The 18,887-nt window shown below is 40.4% G+C and overlaps 1 protein-coding gene across 2 annotated transcripts in view; it reads right to left on the bottom strand.

Moving 5' to 3' along the window:
- Window positions 1-16,976, bottom strand: part of PTBP2 (polypyrimidine tract binding protein 2) — a 28,367-nt gene extending 11,391 nt beyond the window's left edge. Inside the window, exons 1-4 of one of the 2 annotated variants that reach the window (XM_075616477.1) lie at window positions 16,825-16,976; window positions 8,727-8,757; window positions 5,579-5,654; window positions 968-1,140 (exon numbers count right to left, since the gene is read on the bottom strand). In XM_075616477.1, coding sequence (XP_075472592.1) covers window positions 968-1,140; window positions 5,579-5,654; window positions 8,727-8,757; window positions 16,825-16,832 — 288 coding nt within the window. In that variant the 5' untranslated portion in view covers window positions 16,833-16,976. Of the gene's footprint in view, window positions 1-967; window positions 1,141-5,578; window positions 5,655-8,726; window positions 8,758-16,576; window positions 16,599-16,824 lie in introns of those variants that run through there. The other variant, XM_075616478.1, reaches the window with a different exon arrangement.
- Window positions 16,977-18,887: the final 1,911 nt, after the last annotated feature.

Below are 18,887 nucleotides of genomic sequence, written 5' to 3'. Positions count from 1 at the left end.
TGTAGAAAACTTCACAAAGTGTATTGGTGAAAATAGTGGTACATCAAGAAACCTAACGTTTCGGTCCTCCAAAATGGGACCTTCCTTGTATCCCCGATAGAGATATATATATATATATATATATATATATATATATATATATATATATATATATATATATATATATATTATATATCTATATAGATTCATAAGGGTCCTTTTAACAGTCAGAAAAAAACATGAATACATTTGGTTTCGGAGCAAATAATGTTACAGTCATTTTATATGTAAATGACAATTTCACCTGTATTAATTACATAAACATGCATACACATGGGAATGTTACCTTCCACTGCTAATTTTTAGCAGTGTGTGTGTATACACACATTCCGTTATAGCATGATCCGCTACAACGCCGATTCGTTTATAGCGTGTCTCCTCATTTAAAAACATATCCACTTTTTTTTTTTTTTTAAACATTGAATGCTTTATTGCCAACGGGGACACACGGTACTAGCATATGAAAGGTCCTGAGTTCGATTCCTGCATGTGTATTATATCAAATGTATTCATGTTCAACTCCCACATGGTGTAGGGGTGTGTATGTGTCCGTTAGCAAAGCATTGAATGTTAAAAAAAAAAAAAAAATCCCACTGTGTGTCTTGTGACCCTCTCCGCTCGAAAGTCTATGCAAGTGCCTCGCACGTGGACACAGCCTGATTAAGCAGGGAGAGCTGCAGATGCCGGTGCCAGTAAGTCCTCGCACGGCAAAATGTTATGTTGCGATCCCGGTTATAACGCGGTCTAATTTAGTGGACCCAGAGGACCGCGTTATAATGGGCTTCAGCTGTATGTATATAATTATTTTTTCACTACAGGCATGGATTCTTACATTTAGAGTCTAAATCTGATCTGAGACAAAGCTTTGACAAATTTTACAATACCGCACAATCATAAATGGAAATAAAAATTACTGTTAAAAATTTACCTGATTTTTCCCTTTCAGCATGAGAATGTTGGTTACTTTGCCAAACGGTAAACCCAAAGCAATGACTTCTGTTTCTGTTACTTCCCCGGGAAGTTTACGGATATGGAGGACACGAGAAGGTACCCCCTCCATTTTATCATCTCCTTTGAACTTTTTGTTATCGCTGCCATTTGCTAAAATACATTTTTCATTTGACAGTTAAAATTAGTAGAATGTTAACATTTATTTAGGATGTTATACAGCTTTGAACATCAAACATTGAAGTTCCTACAATTGTAATAAACAGTGGAATTGTTACAGGACAGCAGTATTTTCTCTTCGCTCTAAAATTACTGCTAGGATTAAAGCATTTTTCCTAAATTAAAGAAACATACGGAAAGCAAAATGACGAAATATGGGAAAATTATCAAAAACGTGGATGGCGATGGAAAAAAAAAAAAAAAAAAAGGAACTGTTCATCTAACACTTGCTAAAATATTCTCATATAAAAACCATTAAATAAAAAATAAGTTAACTAAAAAAAACAAATATGAAAAAAAAAAACCACAAAGCTCAAGTTCTCAATTGCTTAGAAAGTGGTTTTGCTAAAAAGCTGATCCATGTAGCAGACACGAACCTTAACTTTCAATCAAGATTCAAAAACACCCATACAAGTATCCTCTGAAATATTTGTAAATCTAAGTTCTATTTTCACCAAGCCTTGCAAAATAAATTCTTATATACCTACTGACCATCGCTTTTATGTTTGGTATCATAATTACTCTGCAAAGGCACAAAGAAAACAGTGACAATTGTTCGAGGAACCATCTATCACAACAGGTCTGTGTTAACACAAAGGGGAATAAGTAACAATTGTAACAAAACAAAGAAAGCTCCCAAGCAATTGGTTACCATGGAAATCACAGTAAAAAAAAAAAAAAAAAATTTAAATGCTTATACTGTCTAATCACATACATTCAATCCACTATGGCCTTAATTATACCAAGTGCTGCAAGGCGGCAGCACTATTCTGCGACGTCACCCAGTGCTGCTGTCGAGCGCAGTTTGCCCTCAATGGCTAAACTGCTCACGTGACCCGGCCGTTGCAAGAAAAAAAAAAATCTCAGTCTCAGCCCCAGCCGTATGTTTTGCAGTACTATGCGCCGCGACCGTCACTAGCGGTATAAGCACTTTCATTGGATGTAAGCTACTTGTTTTGGCTCCACGCGCCACCGCCTATTTTTGGGCATATACTAAAGCAGCATTCTATACTCCTAATTTAAGCCTTTGAGTGCAGGCGGGGTCATGGTGCTTGAGTGCCATGGTCCCGCTCCTGCACAGTCACATGATTGCTTTCAATAACAGTCACGAGACTGCAGCGCCCATTTTGGAGGAAATTGAAGACGACGGATCCTCCTCCATTTCCTCACTGGTTAGATCGCATCCTGCACTCCATGGGAACGCAGGACACGATCTACCTGGGGGGGGAAAAAACAAGCCCTTTGAGCAGGACATAGAAACAGAAAGCTGCAATATTACTGGGATTTCTATTTTATGACCTCCGCTGGGATTTTATTAATTTTTAAATAAAATCAAGGGCAAAAGTGCTCATATCTAGGGAACCAGGACTATGCAAACATGGTCACTATTTTCCAGATGCAAAGCATTAACTATTACAAAATTAGAAGAGCAGATATATAGATAGAGAAATAGAGAGAGACACACACACAATAAAAATAAATACAAAATTAAAAACCTACAGCTTCTCCTTGCACCCCCTCTACCCCCCCCCCCCCCCCATTTTTGCAGAAATACCAGCTGTGTTGGAAAGCAAAATAAAATACCAGCAGGAAGGTTAGGAAAGGTTTATATTAAAAAAAAAAAAAAACGAAGTCAAGTAAGTAGTACAATTTCTAGAGAAATATATTTTGTTCTTTGCAGAATAGAACATTCTTTTGTTATGTTTGAAAGCTACTAATGTAAAATATTTAGGTCTCTGTTCATGGGCAATTCTGCACCTGTTTCACTGGCATCTCCCAGGAGAAAATGACCTTAGAATAAGTGAGGAAAGTACCAATGAATACAATCTTTACAATGACATAATCATCTGAAATAATTCTATGCTGTATGTCTGAATCCCGTGTACCACCTAACAAAAGGCTATACAAATGTTGAACAGCTTTACTTTTAAAGTGTCCTAAATGTAAGCCTTTACAAAATCGTTATTCATATCCAACGTGAACATGCCCACAAACAAAAAACTCCCCTATGGAGGGCCAGGTGAGGGTTGTTTCAAGAAAAATTAAAATAAGTACATGAGCATCAACAAGATTGAGAAATTGGATGCGTTTAATCACCCATGTGGTTTGAAATGTGATGAAATCAACAAATATGGAGCATTTCCAGATTTTACAAAGAAAGTGCCTAAATGTGAACACTGGCAGCTTTGGAGTCAAGCTCTTAGAGGAGCAGTCCTGAGAAAACTTAAAAAATAAAATATATACAGGAGCTGAACTGTGTTGATTTCAACTCCGTTGATCCCCTGCTTCCCGAGATACTTATCTCTGTAGGGGGTGCTGGTATCGCTTGCAGTTTAAAGCTCCCGTCTCACTATTCACCTGCGTGACATTCAAGTCTCCACTTCGATAGATCCAACTAGTCCCGCCTGGGCTGTTACCTGCACCCCCTACGGTGTTAAGTATCTCTCGGAAGGAGCTCACCGGAGCTGACATTAACATGGTTCAGCACCGGAGACCCATTGCTTAAAAAAAATAAATTACACAATGTGTCACCAGAAATGCCTCCTTATGGTTCATGAAATGTACCACAACACCAACCTATAGAGTACTCAGAAGAAAAAGTAACCAGAACCATGTTTCTTCTTCAAAAGGATTATAAAGCCAACATCATTCAAACTTATTAACTTCAAATATACTTTACGTTCAGTGCAGTTCTGTTGTTCAATATTGCCAAAGGATTGACAATCCTTAAATACCACACTAAATCTCAAGAGTTGAAAATAGGTTCAGCTCTGGAGGACTCTGTAGTTTGACTGCGGCAACAATAAAAACAATTAGTGCGACTGCCACTTTAAAACAATCAGAAATATATTTGGATACCATAGTAGAGAGCAAAAAATATATATGCATATTTTGAGTACGGTGCATGTCTTCCAAGAAGCATAACCGTGCTTACAAGTAATCAGGGAAACATACGGAGGGGAGATAGCACACTGAAGCATTAAGACTCACTGTTTCAGGTCTCTTAGTGCATGTAAAGGAAAATCAGCAGAAGATTTTCATTGTGATAAATATTTGCCTTTACCGACCAGGAATCGGGTATACATCCCCAAGAAAACAACGTTTCAGGCCCATATGGCCTTTCATCGGGTGGTCACATGGGCCTAAAACATCATTTTTGGGGGATGTCTGCCTGATTCCCAGTCAGTAAAGGCAATTATTTATCACGACGAAAAATAATCACCAGAAGACTTCCTTTACATGAAGAAACTGGATACAGTAAGGATGTGAATGCTTGGGTGTGTTTTCTAGCCTCCATATTTGTTTCCACACTTTAAAACAATGTATTTGGCCTCCTTAGAAAAATGCTATCACCATTAAAGTAAAATTTTTGCCTATTCATGTCCTGGGACAAAATAATATTTTTGTATTTTCTGTGCTCTGTAAAACTCTGTGCAACATTTGCTGCCTTTCCCTTTTGGTTCTTTTGCTAATGACAACATCATAACTACGTTACAAAAAAAAAGTAGATATAAGGTATGAAGTCATTGCAAGAAAGATGTTTGGTAAAGATCATAGAAATTCAACGCTTTTACAGATGTGGCGAACTCAATCTTATGCATTTAAAATTAAGGGGGCTAAATCTGTAGGTGCCATGGAACAAATTTTTTTTTTATATTATATTACATATAAATATATATAAAACACAAGTACTTTAACATTTCCTAAAGGTCCCTACATTTAACAAAATTGAACATATCTTTAGAATTATCTGGTCTTGGGTGGAATTGATCCCCTTAAACAAGTTTTAGTCAAACGGAAAGCCAGTATCCACACTGGTATTGGAAATCTTAGGTCATCTTCCACAATCTGATACAAAAACACTAGTTGTCTCTATAAATAATCTTGTCGGGTGCAGGGTGGGTGGGAGTTTGAGGGAAAATATACATAAAAGCAAAAATGTTTTGCTAAAAGTGAGAAAAGGCCATTTTAGGAGTGCTCCTTGTCTAGAACGTGTGGGGTTGTGGGGTCACATCCTCCTTTCTCCTTAGTTCTTGAAATTGGCGTGGACACACAAAGGAGCTGATTCAATAAGTCCCCAAGTGGCCATATGCAGTTTCCGAGCTTCTCGTGCATTTGTAAATATGAAACTGTGTTCGAAGTAGCCATGCTGAATAAAGAACATTATCTTGAAGGGTACTCAAATGTTAATGTCTCCTCATCATGAAGACTAAATGTTACCTTTTCTTAAAGTGAAACTTACCTTTAGAGGCCAATCATATTGAACAGTTAGTTAATCCAACAATATATTACAGGAAGGCAAGCCAAGATTTAAGGCCAAGAATCAAACAAGGACTTTTCAACATCAGTCAAGACAAAAAAAAATTCTTACCAGTTACTACTATACTGCTCATATTAGTGCTTGGACCGTTAAGCACACTTCCAGAAAGCAGCTCGTCTGATCCTCTCTAAACAAAAAGAAAATTAATTTTAAAAATACATATACAGTGGTCTGTCTTGGAGCAACTCTCACAACAGAGAAAGATCTCTCCTACAGACCGCCGATTGCAGCTGCAGTCTCTGCACGTGCCGCCAGGCACACGTGCAGCAGGGAAGACTGGGGCCCAATAGCCTAAGGCAGGGCGTATAGTGCCCACGAAGGTGCGACCCGTGACGCCACCATCGCAGCTAGAGAAAGTTATATTTCGCTTTGCGGCGGTGTCGCGGGCGTACTGGCATTTGATTAGTTCAGGGGCTGTCACATGAGGCGGTAGCCCTTGAAAAATCAAATATTGCCAGCTACCAAAATTTGCGACGCGACTTTGCTCCGTCGCGTTTACTATAAGCGCACGCGGAAATGTCACCCGTCGCAGGCACTATACACGCGCCTAAGAGAACTAGTTGAGACCTGATTTATGCGTTAACTGCAATTGGTCGTAATTCTATTATAGAATCTCGAAAAAGGAAGAGGAGTGAGAGACTGCACCGGAGGGGGGAAAAAAAAAATAATTACATAGAGCAGTATTGCAGATTAGATGTGATATCTGAACAGGGCAGTGACCTCCAATTGTTATACTCACCATAGAGTGATGAAATCGGGCATATCGTCATTCTGTGGCAATTTAGTTGAAATGGTAACAGGTAGTCCCAGTGATCTCAGAAGAGAGGGGAATAGAAACACTGCACTATTGCTAAGTTTTGATAATAAAAATAAAAGACTCTCCAAATTCAAAGCTTACAAAAGATAAGATCTTTAAGGCATAAGAGTAAAATATGCAGTGACTCTACTCTTACGCCTGAAAGATCTTTTGTAAATTTGGTGGTTTATTAAAGTTTATTTTTATTATCAAAACTGTCTTGCACTATTGCTGCATTTCTTTTCCTCTCTTATGAGATTGGGACCACCCATTACCATATCAACCACATTGCCACAGAATTGCGATATGCCCAATTATCACTCCATTGTGAGTATAACAATTGGAGGTCACAGCACTGGTCGGATATCACACTTTTCAGCAATACTGTTCTATGTACAGCTCAACCCTGTTATAGCGTGATCCGCTACAACGTGGATCAGCTTATAACGCAATGCGAGTGTGGCTCCCGTTTTCTATATATATAAAAAAAAAAAATTGTGGGGGGGGTGAGAGGGGCAGACTTCCAGGATTTGCCAGAGGAATGTCCATGTGCTACAGAGGGGGTTTATACACACACACACACACACACACACACACACAATCCTGGGTTGCTGGGGCCAGGGATTGTGGGGCTAGGGCTGCCGGCACCTTTCGCTTCCCCTCCTCTCCTCCTCTCACAGACACACTCCCCCTCTGGTGGAACCCCTGATTGAGCGCGGCGGACATTATTTTTCGCCATCCCCGTTATAACGCGGTGCCAATATGTGGACCCCAAGCACTACATTATAAACGGGGTTCAGCTGTAGTTCTTTTTTTCTCTCCTTCGGGGCAGTCCCCCACTCCACTTCCTTTTGACAGGAAACAAGTCTCTATCCAAGGGTTGAGTGGAGGAGTACACCATTTATGTTGTATTTCTATATTGTCAAATGAACAGTGATATGCTGCACACCATTAGTCAAAAAACAAAAAACAGTATTACAGGTGCTGCTGGTTAAAAGGGATACCCGTCACAAATATCCAAGCTTGAACTGTGAAAAGGAAAGATCCAGGGCTCCACGGATTTGCAAAATTATCAAATAAATTGCGCCATACACAACAACTGTTTCGACCTTAGTAGGTCTTTTTCAAGTGAAAAGGCACTACTAAGGTCGAAACGGTCGTTGTGTATGGCGCAATAAATTTGATACTTTTGCAAATCCTTTCCTTTTCACAGTATTTCTATATTGTGCACATTATTGTATAGCACCATTGTTTGTGTACTTTTATGTTACATTTTTTGGGGACTATTTATTTAGCTCCAATGCTTTCACGTTTCATTCATTGACACTTAAGTATTTGCACTGGTAGCGTAGAGCCACCTTGGTTTTTTTCTAGCTTCGGAATGCTATTGTAAACTGCAATACAACGTGATCTGGAAGTTTTAAACCACTCCAAGTCACTTCTTCCATAAGAAGATCAATGAATATCATAGAGAATTTTTTTCCATGACATGGAACGTGATCCGCTGAGAAACTTCAAATCAGCAATCCCCAGCAACATTGTGAAGGGTGGGGGTAAGGGGGGGGGGAAACCAGTGACATTCATAATTGCCTAACAAAATATGTACAGCAATGGTGTACATAAGTAAATATTAAACAGCAAGCTATGGATTCAACTGAACAGTCTTGGAAAGATTAAAAAAAACACAAAAAAGTAATACGTTTTTAAACAACATTATGGCAAGAGTGACTAAAACTCAGCTACTCCTTATGCGTTTCGCAATGCGACAGTCGCTTTGCCAGAGGCATTGCAAATCACATAAGGAGAAGCAGTGTGTGAATTACCCCTGCCACCATTTTAAAACGTTAAAGTACTTATTTCCAAGACTCTTGCAGCATGATACAATTTGGTCTTGAAAATTGTTCATTGTTTGAGGGCAGATTTTCGAGCGCACAGTATTAAGTCCTCAAGGATTACTTATTTCACAGCTCAAAAGAATACATTTTTCAATAACTAATTTATTATTTTGATCACATACTAGTCCCGAGTTGGTGCAAACACGAACCTGCATCCATATATAAAGTTGCAAATCGTAATGGATCTGTTGCACGCAAATAAAAATTGTTGCTCGAACATATGTGAAATTATTTGTTTGAGCAGAAATCCCAAGTTACCTGGTCAATAGGTACTGACCCCTGAAAGGTTGTGCTTTTACTGGATTTCATCTCAAATAAAAGAACAAATATTTTCACATATGCAACAGATCCATTACGATTTGCAAGTTTACCAATTTTAAAGCCTAAGCAAAAATCTCAAGCAAGAACACATTTAAATAAGGTTCCAGATAAACATACAGAAATTATGATTTTGGTATCAAGTTGTCAATTTAAATATACCAAAACATAATACACAAATAAATCATACCTTAACGCCGACTGCAACATCAGTGACAATGCTGAAAAACAAAAAGGGGGAAAATAAAAATATATGGTGTGTTTAAATCAATATTTTCATTTAAATCAATTCAGGTTTTGTTGCGAGTAATGTCACCACCTATAAATTAACAAGTTCTTTACAGATATTTTTTTTGCAAGAATACAACTACATCTATGAAGAATACTATAGCTAGTTCTTTAAAAGACACCACTACCGCAAACAAATATAAAACATAAATTAGTACTCTAGGTACAAAATGTACAAGTGCAACAACTGAAATTGATATCAACCTGTTCATACTTGGGCAAGGCAGGACAAAAATATATATTAAAAAAAAAAAAAAAAAAAAAAACAAAAAAAAAAAAACACAACAACTTAGGAGCCAGTCTGAATTTTTAGAAGACAGAATTTGAAGGGGGAAAAAAAGTGGGGGAAGAAAGGCTGCAGTAGCATTCCCCTGTCGGCGGCTGTGTACCCTTTAGGCCGCGCTTATAGTGCCGGCGACACGACTGATGATGTCACCCTTCGCCACTAGCGAAAGTTATATTTTAGTTTTAAGCGACGTCGTTGGGGACAAGGGCAGTGACATCATGAAGGGGACGGGCAGCGCTCTCTGATTGGATTAGAGACAGTCACATGTGGCAACTGTCTCTAAAAAATTAAATTTACCTTGCTTCAAAATTTTTGGTCGCGACGTCGCTGTCACGCTTACTCTAAGCGCTTGCGACGGAGTCAATGGATTTGTTTTGGAGCGACATCGCGTCGCCAGGGACTATAAGTGCAGCCTTACACACAGCGACATACGTAGAGACGTACGTGTGTGTATATAGGCGGAATAACTGGGAGGGAGAGTGAGCGGGGAAGATGCCCCGGAAGCAGCAGTTTACAGGGCTCAGGGCAGGCATGCAAGAGAGAGCATGAAGGAGTGCGATGTCAGCGGCAGAGGAGGGCAGGGTCAGGCTCGGAGGTGTTGGGGGGATGAGGGAGAGAGAATACGGGAAGAGCGAATGAGGAGGTGTGGGAGGGGGAAAGAAAGCGAATGGCAGAGGGGGGGGGGGGAAGAGAGCGCAAATGTGGGAGGGCAGAGAGCGCAAATGTGGGAGGGGGGGGGAAAGAGAGAATGCAGGTTGTGGAGAGGGAAGAGATAATGTGGGTTGTGGAAAGGGGAAGAGAGAATATGGGGGGTTGAGAGAATGGGGAGGATACAAAATATTCACATGGTTAAGAATTACAGGATTGTTGGTGGAATTTACCCCAGGTGCAAATATACCCAGTTCCTCCTCTGTATGTAAAAAACTGGATAAATACAAAAATGGAGTGTGGAAAATTATAAATGACAATGATTTTAGAAAAATAAAAAATATATGTTTTTAAATAAATGTGAGTCTTCACAATATAGAGTCAAAAAAACAGGGGCAGCTTCTCAAAAAGATGAACCACATCAAAGAATAAATCCAAAAAAGCAAAATAGAGAGGCATGCGCACGCTCCAAAAATAAATCCATATAATGGGGGAAACTTTATTGAACAAAGAATGTTCACGCACAAAAACTGGGAGGTGAACAATAAAAAAAACATAAAAAAACACAACACTGGTCATGTGCAGACCAGGACAGTCTCATATGTAGAGAGATAGATATCTAGATAGATATGATTTAGGTTATGGTGGGTGAAAAAGGTGATTGAAAACCCTGCACTGAATAGCATATAGCAAATAAAAATATTACTTGTGAGCACAGTCACATGTCTTAGACAGGTCTGCAACCCTGCTTTTCACCATTATCACCTAGCACAGTAGTGCGCAAAGTGGGGGGCGCAGGGTTTACAGAGCCCCCCGCACGCTTCCCGAATACATTTAAATTAATGCCGGGGGAGCTACAGGGCCTCTAAACGCCTACTTACCTTGTTTCAGACGCTCCCGGTCACACATCGCCATGGCAATGTAGCATCAAATGACGCAGCGGGGTCATGTGACGTTGCGTTGCCATGGCAACGTGCCGCCAGGACATTGAAGAAGGGAAGGGCCGCGAGGAGAGGGGGACAGACGGCAGGGCGGCGCATGGAGGGAAAAAAAAAAAAAAAGGAAGAAGATTGCGCTCCCCTGACCTAGCACAGTGCTTAAACTGCAGCAAGGGATTCTGGGAAATGACATGCAAATGAGCACAGTGCCACCTTTTGCCTTAAATCCATTATTACATTTAACCCATAAGCCAATACTCCTTGTTTTAAACACGGCTTTTAAACATTGCATCTGATCCCTAAAACAGTTAACCCACTCAGACAGCTGTTTCGACCTTTTGGGTCTCATCAGTGTGAGGTTGGCTGTACTGCAAAAAAATGCTTGTTACATTATAATACATTAAAAATTTCATTCAGGGAGCGTGGATTGGACACCGACTGAGCTGGTCGCACATCAGATCAGCTCCACCAGAAATGACCTACACACTAAAACCGGTTGGTGCACAATAGCCCCAGAATTTAACAAAAAAATATATCCCATGACAAAAAGGAACCAGAACACGGCAGAGCACTGCATCTAGGACACCGAGACCCACAGGAGACGGAAGGCAGTTGCCGATATCAGGACCACGAGTCCCTCTCCCCACTACAGCGGAGGCGCAAGATAGCCGCCAAAAAAATAACCTCGCGGCTTGAAACCGGCAGTGGAAACGATCGGACGGCGGAGTGCGGCTCAAGCGGCGAGGGAGAGGCCCGCAGGGGGTTGAGAGGGCTATCTGAACAGCGTGACAGGAGAGGGAGACGGCGGGGAAGAGCAGTGGCGGCACAACCAACAGTCCTAGCTCCACCCGCCTGACAGGTCAGACACACCAGAGGAGCAGGGGGAGAATGAGAGGCTCATCCTGGCTGCACGTAACCGCAGGTAAACTGAGACGGGGGGAGAGACGCGACCCGATTACAGGCTAGGCCTGACTAGACCCAAGATGGCCACTGGATGGTGGGGACCACTCCCCAAACCAGCCACCTAGCACTTCAATAGCACAGGCAAGAGCACAGACTGACTGGCTGCACACACCCCTCTGCTTTTGATGTCCGGCTCCGACGCCTAGGGCCAGAGACGAGAGGCATAAGCCCAGGGGTTGTGGCACAGAGCTGGGGAGGGCCGATACCACCCAAGACCATCAGTCTTGGTGTGCAAGGTGAAAAAAAAAAAAAAAACCTCAGATGCACACCGACAATAGACCAGCCAAAACAGATAACATTGCAATAGAGGGAGTAACGATAGGGGATAGAGAATACAAGGTGTCCCCGTTTGCGGACGATGTACTACTACTATTACTACTCGCAAACCCGAGAACGTCACTACAAAAACTATTCAACATGATAGAAGAATTTGGTGCGTACTCAAATTTCAAAATAAACCACACCAAGTCAGCGGCTTTAAGCCTGCATATCCCGCCAGACAAGCTAATTATGAAAAGACAATTTCCCATTAAATGAAAGCCAGATAAGATTAAATATGTGGGAGTCTATAAAACAGGGACATATGATAAACTCTATGAGGCAAACTACCCGGAACGTATTAAAGAGGTGAAAAAAGACCTAAGGACCTGGGACAGACATCAAATATCATGGACAGGCAGAATAGCATTAGTAAAAATTAACACTACTCAGGATGCTGTACTTATTTAAGGTACTGCCCGTCACAGTTCCACAAAAAGGTATTAAGGAGCTAGAGAAAAGAAATAAAGTTTATATGGCATGGCAGAAAGCCAAGAATAAGGAAAAAAGAAAATGAGGCTACCAGCAATACTAGGGGGCACCAGCGTTCGAAACGCGTTGAATTTTAGGTTTATGACCCAATAAAGTTTATATATTTTTTGGGGTATTGGGTCCTCTCCTTGCTCCGTTGGATCGTGCGATCCTTTTCACTTTCTGCATCTGCTATCCTGGAAGCTGCACATCCTGCCAGTCCCAAACCAAGGATTCGCGAGAACTTTATTACTGCTACAAGGTTGCCTCTAATGAGACTGATCGTGGGGGGTTATTCCTGTCCATTACCTGTCTTCAGGAGGCGTATTACCTTATATTGCTAGCTACACTCACTATTATTGTGTTCTAGATTACACTTAGACATTGGCATTGGCTATCATTGGTTATTATACCTAGCATTTGAGCGCTTCTTCATCTCTATCTAAAGAGAATTACAGGAATGGACTGCCCATGGAACATGGAGACAATACTAATCCTAAAACCAATAAAGAGGAATATAGACAAACTAATGGTGCATATTCTTTCCTCAGCCAAGCAGTTATAGCTAGAAACAGGAAGCAAAACGACCCACCGACAATAGCAGGGATAAAAAACAAACGAAACTATATAATGATGGGAGAGAGAAAAAAAAAAAACTACCAGTTGAATTCAGTATACAACAAAAAACAAAGAAGCCTAACGCTACATCCAATATGAAAAAATACACAGTGAAATACCTATATATCTCTTGAAAAAAGTAATTTCGTTAAACCCTTTGGCCAAAGCGTTAAGCCAGCTAGCCACATCAAGGCATGACCATTAGCAGGTCCTAACTGATTTAAATTCTTATTTACCTCTATAATTACAGGAAGAATGATCCAAATGGATCTGACACAACCAGTTGCATGCAAGACCTGCTCACTTGGAAAGTGGGGAGGGGCGAGCTTAAACCCTGGAAGGAGCCACTGACCTCCAAAACAGCCGAGACCAGCTGGACAAAGTTAATAAAACACAGATACCCAGCAAGCGCTAAGGAACCCCAAAAAATACTAAAGTGTTTAACTAAATTACCCTTTTTCAAGAGATGTATGGGTATTTCACTGCGTATTTGTCATATTCGATGTTGCTTTGGGCTTGTTTTTTGTTGTATACATGTAGCCACGATCACTAGCACTCCAATTAACACATATACATATGGAAAAACAAAAAGGAGTACCAAAAAATGGAGCACACAGGTATACCGAAAAAGTAGAAATAACAATATATTAATTAAATAAAAAACAAGGAAAAAAAGTCTAAACTGAAGGGGGACACTTCCGAACTCCTCAAATAGCCACAAAGAGACAAAAAGGTGAGTCTAGGACATGTAACAGAAATGAAAATGACCCAATGCATAATACAGAGTGATTATCAAAGCATGATATAATGTAACTCTACAGATACTATAATACCAATACACCCAAGTAGCGCAAAGGCAACTGCAGAGAATTGCTACATCAATAAGTGCTGATGAAAAAGGGGTCCCCCCTGCAAGAACTCCCGCTCCAACGCGTTTCGACAATGGTCTTTAGGAGTGGGGAGAAGACTTGTCGAAACGCGTTGGAGCGGGAGTTCTTGCAGGGGGACCCCTTTTTCCTCACCACATTCCAGGGACAGTGCATCAGCACTTATTGATTATTAGGTGATGTATCAAGGAATGGATTTAATCCTAGATTCTGTTCCTTATTTGAACTGACCTTTTCAATTCAGCTGTGACTTTTACACCATCACACTGCTACAGTCACTATTTGTCTGTTTAACTGTTTGTTTATGTGCATTACCAGTCTTTAACATCTATGTGCAGTATTTTGAGCATTTTGTTACTGCTTCCTCTGTGTGCATGTGTATGTATATTGTAGCAATTATCTGCAGTTACATTGCCTTTGGCCTACTTAGGTGTATAGGTATTATAGTATCTGTATCTCTAGAGTTACTTTATATCATGCTTTGATATCTACTATCACTCTGTATTATGCATTAGGTAATTTTAATTTCTGTTACATGTCCTAGACTCACCTTTTTGTCCCTTTGTGATTATTTGAGGAGTTCAGAAGTGTCCCCCTTAATTTTTAGACTTTTTCCCTTGTTTTTAAGTTCATTAATAAATTGTTCGTTCTACTTTTTCGGTATACCTGTGTGCTCCATTTTTGATAGTCTTTTTTGTTGCTTTCATATTCTATTGTTCCAGGAGCACCGTTGTCTATTGTCACAGTAAAATATATTTGACAGCTTGTGGTAACCATTTCTCTATATTAGGCGTGCATGCGGTATACTGTGTGTTTGTGACAAAAAAAAAAAAAAAAGTTATATATAAATAAGTAAAATGTGGTAGTTTTTGGAGTTCCTTTGAAACCCAGCAAGCTCTGTGTGTTTATAAGTTTAATTCAGGACAGATATGAAGGGTATCTGAAGATATGGGTACCATGGATGATCTACTTTGAAGCTAGTGTTTAAAGATTTACAATTCATTTTCTCTCCAACATAAAAATTCGACTATTATGAACCAAGCCAGAATGTAAGTGTAATTGGATGTATTGAAAATAAAGTGAAGACAGAAATGTACCCCCCCCACCTATTTCTTTTGTGCCCCTCCCCCTCCTAACTATAACATATTGCTTGGTCTGCCGTTTTAAATAAGCATTCTGTGAATATTGAACTTGTGTAATTCTTGTAAAAACATTATTATAGAAAGCCCTATTCAAACTAAATGCCATGTTATATGTGTGAACAATAGATACATTAAGTGTTTAGATTTAAAAAGTTAATACCATCTCACAACAAAAAATAGTTTTTTTACATGAATATTGATTGTTAGCTTTTAAAAACTATGTTTTCTAATACAAAAAGTAACTTAATTATCCAAGTGAAATATATACTGTACTTTAAGTTATCACATTTTTATTGATCAAACCAGAAGACTTTATCAAAAGTTTGTACTGATGTAATCTGACCAAATATGGATAATATAATAATGTAGCTAAAAAGATTCTGCTAAAATGGAGCCAAAGCACAATCCAGGTCATAACGATAACTTGTTTCTCCCTAACCAGTACATTCAGTAAAATAAACTGAAACTTAAAAAAAAAAATATATATATATATATATTTTTTTTAAACATCATTTGGATTTCAATGGTTGCATGCAGCTGTTGTAGATCTAATTGAGTCTTAAGTATACACATACAGTTTACATTAATTATAGGTTATAGTTTCAATCTAAGAAAAAGAACAGACTAGGGAGGTCACATGACCCTCAACTAATATTAGTTTCAAGGTTTCTAATCAATGAACTTACATAATTGATAGTGGGCCCTTATAAGGCCTCTGAGATTGTTTTGTCTGCCTCTACACCAGAAAGCTTAATTGATCTCCATCCTGCAGCAATCACAAAGGCGGGTGCTCTGGCCACAATAAGCAGGATACCCACCACAAGAGAGCCATGTCATGTGCTGATAGCTCTCCCAGGCTCACTGCCAGGACACAAAAGGACCGCTTCCATATGTCTGCAACCTCTCTCGCCAGCCTTTCCTCTAACCACACAAAAATCTTTCTACCATATGCCCTTTTATTTGAAGGGAACAAAACAGGAGCAGCCCAGCAGAATGGGCCCAAGGCACATGTAAGGGGAAGAGGATTAAACCTACTAGAGCCACGGGGACAAAGACACGCCACAAAACAGTCACACAGAATAAAACACGACTGTAGCCCTATCTATTCTTGTGGGTGGGAATTATAATGAATGACTTCATACTAATGGTAGAGAGAATTGCCGTCTCGATCTATTTCTCAAATGAGAATATGAACAATGCCATGCACACCACAAGCTCGGGCTGCGTGGTCATTCTCGTTACAGGTCCCTTCAGCAAACAGGGAGCGTTTAATCAACATAACAAAGACAACGGTAGCTTAAATCAAAAGGTGGTTCGGGGCCTGCATACTGATAGACAAGAGAAGAAAGCACCCGAGTGCAGGCACATGCGGCCTCAAAATGGAGGCCCTTTCCATTCTTCCCCCTCCCCGCGCGGTTTCCTCGCACACCTCCCAGTCTCAGAGCGGTCTCCCCTGGCTGCAGGCTGCCGTGCAAACTCACTCGTCTGGATTAAAAACTGGCGGAGGATATATTTCACTCCGTGAAATCAAACTCGTTTCTTCATTTCCCTCCATAACGAGGCGGGGGTAAAAAAAAATTCAGACCTAACGCTGTTTATACCCGCCGAGACTACGTACACATCAACACCGCCTGTTCCCGCCCCTTGAAACCGACCAAGCCGCGTTTCAGCCTCGCTGCTCTTCTTTCGTTTAGAAAAAAATGCGCGCGAATGTCGTTTTTATACATACCCGTCCATTGCCGATTTGTATAACGCTCTAAGTACGATCTTCAACAACGCTGTCGCGGACTCCACTCAGCAACAAAATGGCGCTCCCGGATGAGGCGGAAGTTGCCGAAGCCGGGCGAGCCGAGCTACGACACTCGGCGGAAATACCCGAGCGGCTCGGCGGCGGCGGCAGCCTGGAGAGATGTCATTCATCAAGGTGGCTGGTGACAACCTGGTTTATAGGAGGAACAAACAAAATCTCGTTCACACCCATCAGTGCTGAACGTCTGGAGATTAGAGACACAACCTCGGGTTATATAGTCTGGAGTTTCAGTTTTAGTTTATTTAGCTCATATGATGTATATGAGACAATGTTTGCCATAAAGACAATTTCATTGTATGTAAAATGCATTGCATTTCAAGTGTATTTTTTTAAATCAAAATATTACCAAGAGCAATATATTAAATCTAGGTGTTAGTTATATGTGAGGCACTCCACTGAAAGTAGTATCCTGCCTGGGTGAAAACAGCTGGGATCTGGAATACAATTTTTTTTTATATTTTGATATACGTGTGTATATATACACTCTGTGTATATGTGTGTATACACACACACACACACTGCTCTTTCTCCCCCCTCTCTTTCTCTTTTCGCCCCAAAAAGTGTGTGTGTGTGGAAGGAACAGCACAGATAACATTCCAAGAGACACTGTTTTTAAGTAATCCATGCTTCATTCATTGTAACATCGCAGGAAGAAGAGATCAGTGTATCTCGAAAGCTCGCACAAATAAAAGCATTTCGTTAGCCACAGAACGGTATCATCTATTTATTTTTTGATTATATATATATAAAAACATTATATTTATATATATATATATATATATATATATATATATATATATATATATATATATAACAAACAGCGCAAACCAATACAATGTTTTTAAAATAATAAACACGTGTGAGTAAATAGTCCAATTGTCCAACTGTATATATATATACACATACACGCACACACACTTTTGGGGGTGAGTGCCGCGACCCAGTAGACACTTGTCCTGGGACCCCCCCCCCCCCCGGGAAAGCCGTCAATGGTCCTGAGTACTGGTACATTTTTTTTAAAACAAAAAAGCAGTGTGTGTGTGTGTGTGTGTGTGTGTGTGTGTATGTCAGTGATTTCCAACCTTTTTTGTTTGGAGGAACCCTTGAAGTATTTTGAAAAATCTCGGGGAACCCCTATCTGGCTGACCCATATTAGGTTCGACGGGACCATCACAACATTTCACACTTCACGAGCCACCTCTATTTCCCACCCTTTACCCATGTATTTCTGTCCCATCCATCTCACTAACTCTCACCCCTCCCGCCTCCCATGTATTTATCCCTTGCGTCTCACTCTTACTCCCTCTTTTCCTCAGTCACTCCCTCCTGCCCCCTCTATTCTCTCACTCGCCCCTACCTTCCGTCAATTACCCCACTCTCAATCCACCCTACAAAATACATACCAAAAAAACCCACCCCCAGGGGGGAGAGGGGGTATGTGGTCCATAGGAGGAACCCCTGAGACTGCTTCAAGGAGCCCCAGGGTTCCACGGAACCCTGGTTGGGAATCACTGATGTATGTATATATATATATATATTTATTTATAAAATGTTTTACCAGGAAGAATACACTGAGAGTTACCTCTCATTTTCAAGTATATCCTGGGCACAGAGTTAAGATGACAACTAAAACATCGTTACAAATATAGTTACATAAGTGAACAGGGTATACATTATATACAAGACATAGCATGTACAGTTAGAGATAATATGTACAGGCATACCCCGGGTTAAGGACACTCACTTTAAGTACACTCGTGAGTAAGTACATATCGCTCAATAGGCAAATGGCAGCTCACGCATGCGCCTGTCAGCACCTCCTGAACAGCAATACCGGCTCCCTACCTGTACCGAAGCTGTGCGCAAGCGGGGAGACTATAGAACCTGTTACAAATGCCTTATTTACATCAGTTATGCATGTGTATGACGATTGCAGTACAGTACATGCATCGATAAGTGGAAAAAAGGCAGTGTTTCACTTT

This window comes from Ascaphus truei, chromosome 10 (genome assembly GCF_040206685.1).
Source record: "Ascaphus truei isolate aAscTru1 chromosome 10, aAscTru1.hap1, whole genome shotgun sequence".
NCBI lineage: Eukaryota > Metazoa > Chordata > Amphibia > Anura > Ascaphidae > Ascaphus > Ascaphus truei.
The sequence above is the reverse complement of the archived record's forward strand: the minus strand, read 5'-3'. Positions and strand labels throughout refer to the sequence as shown.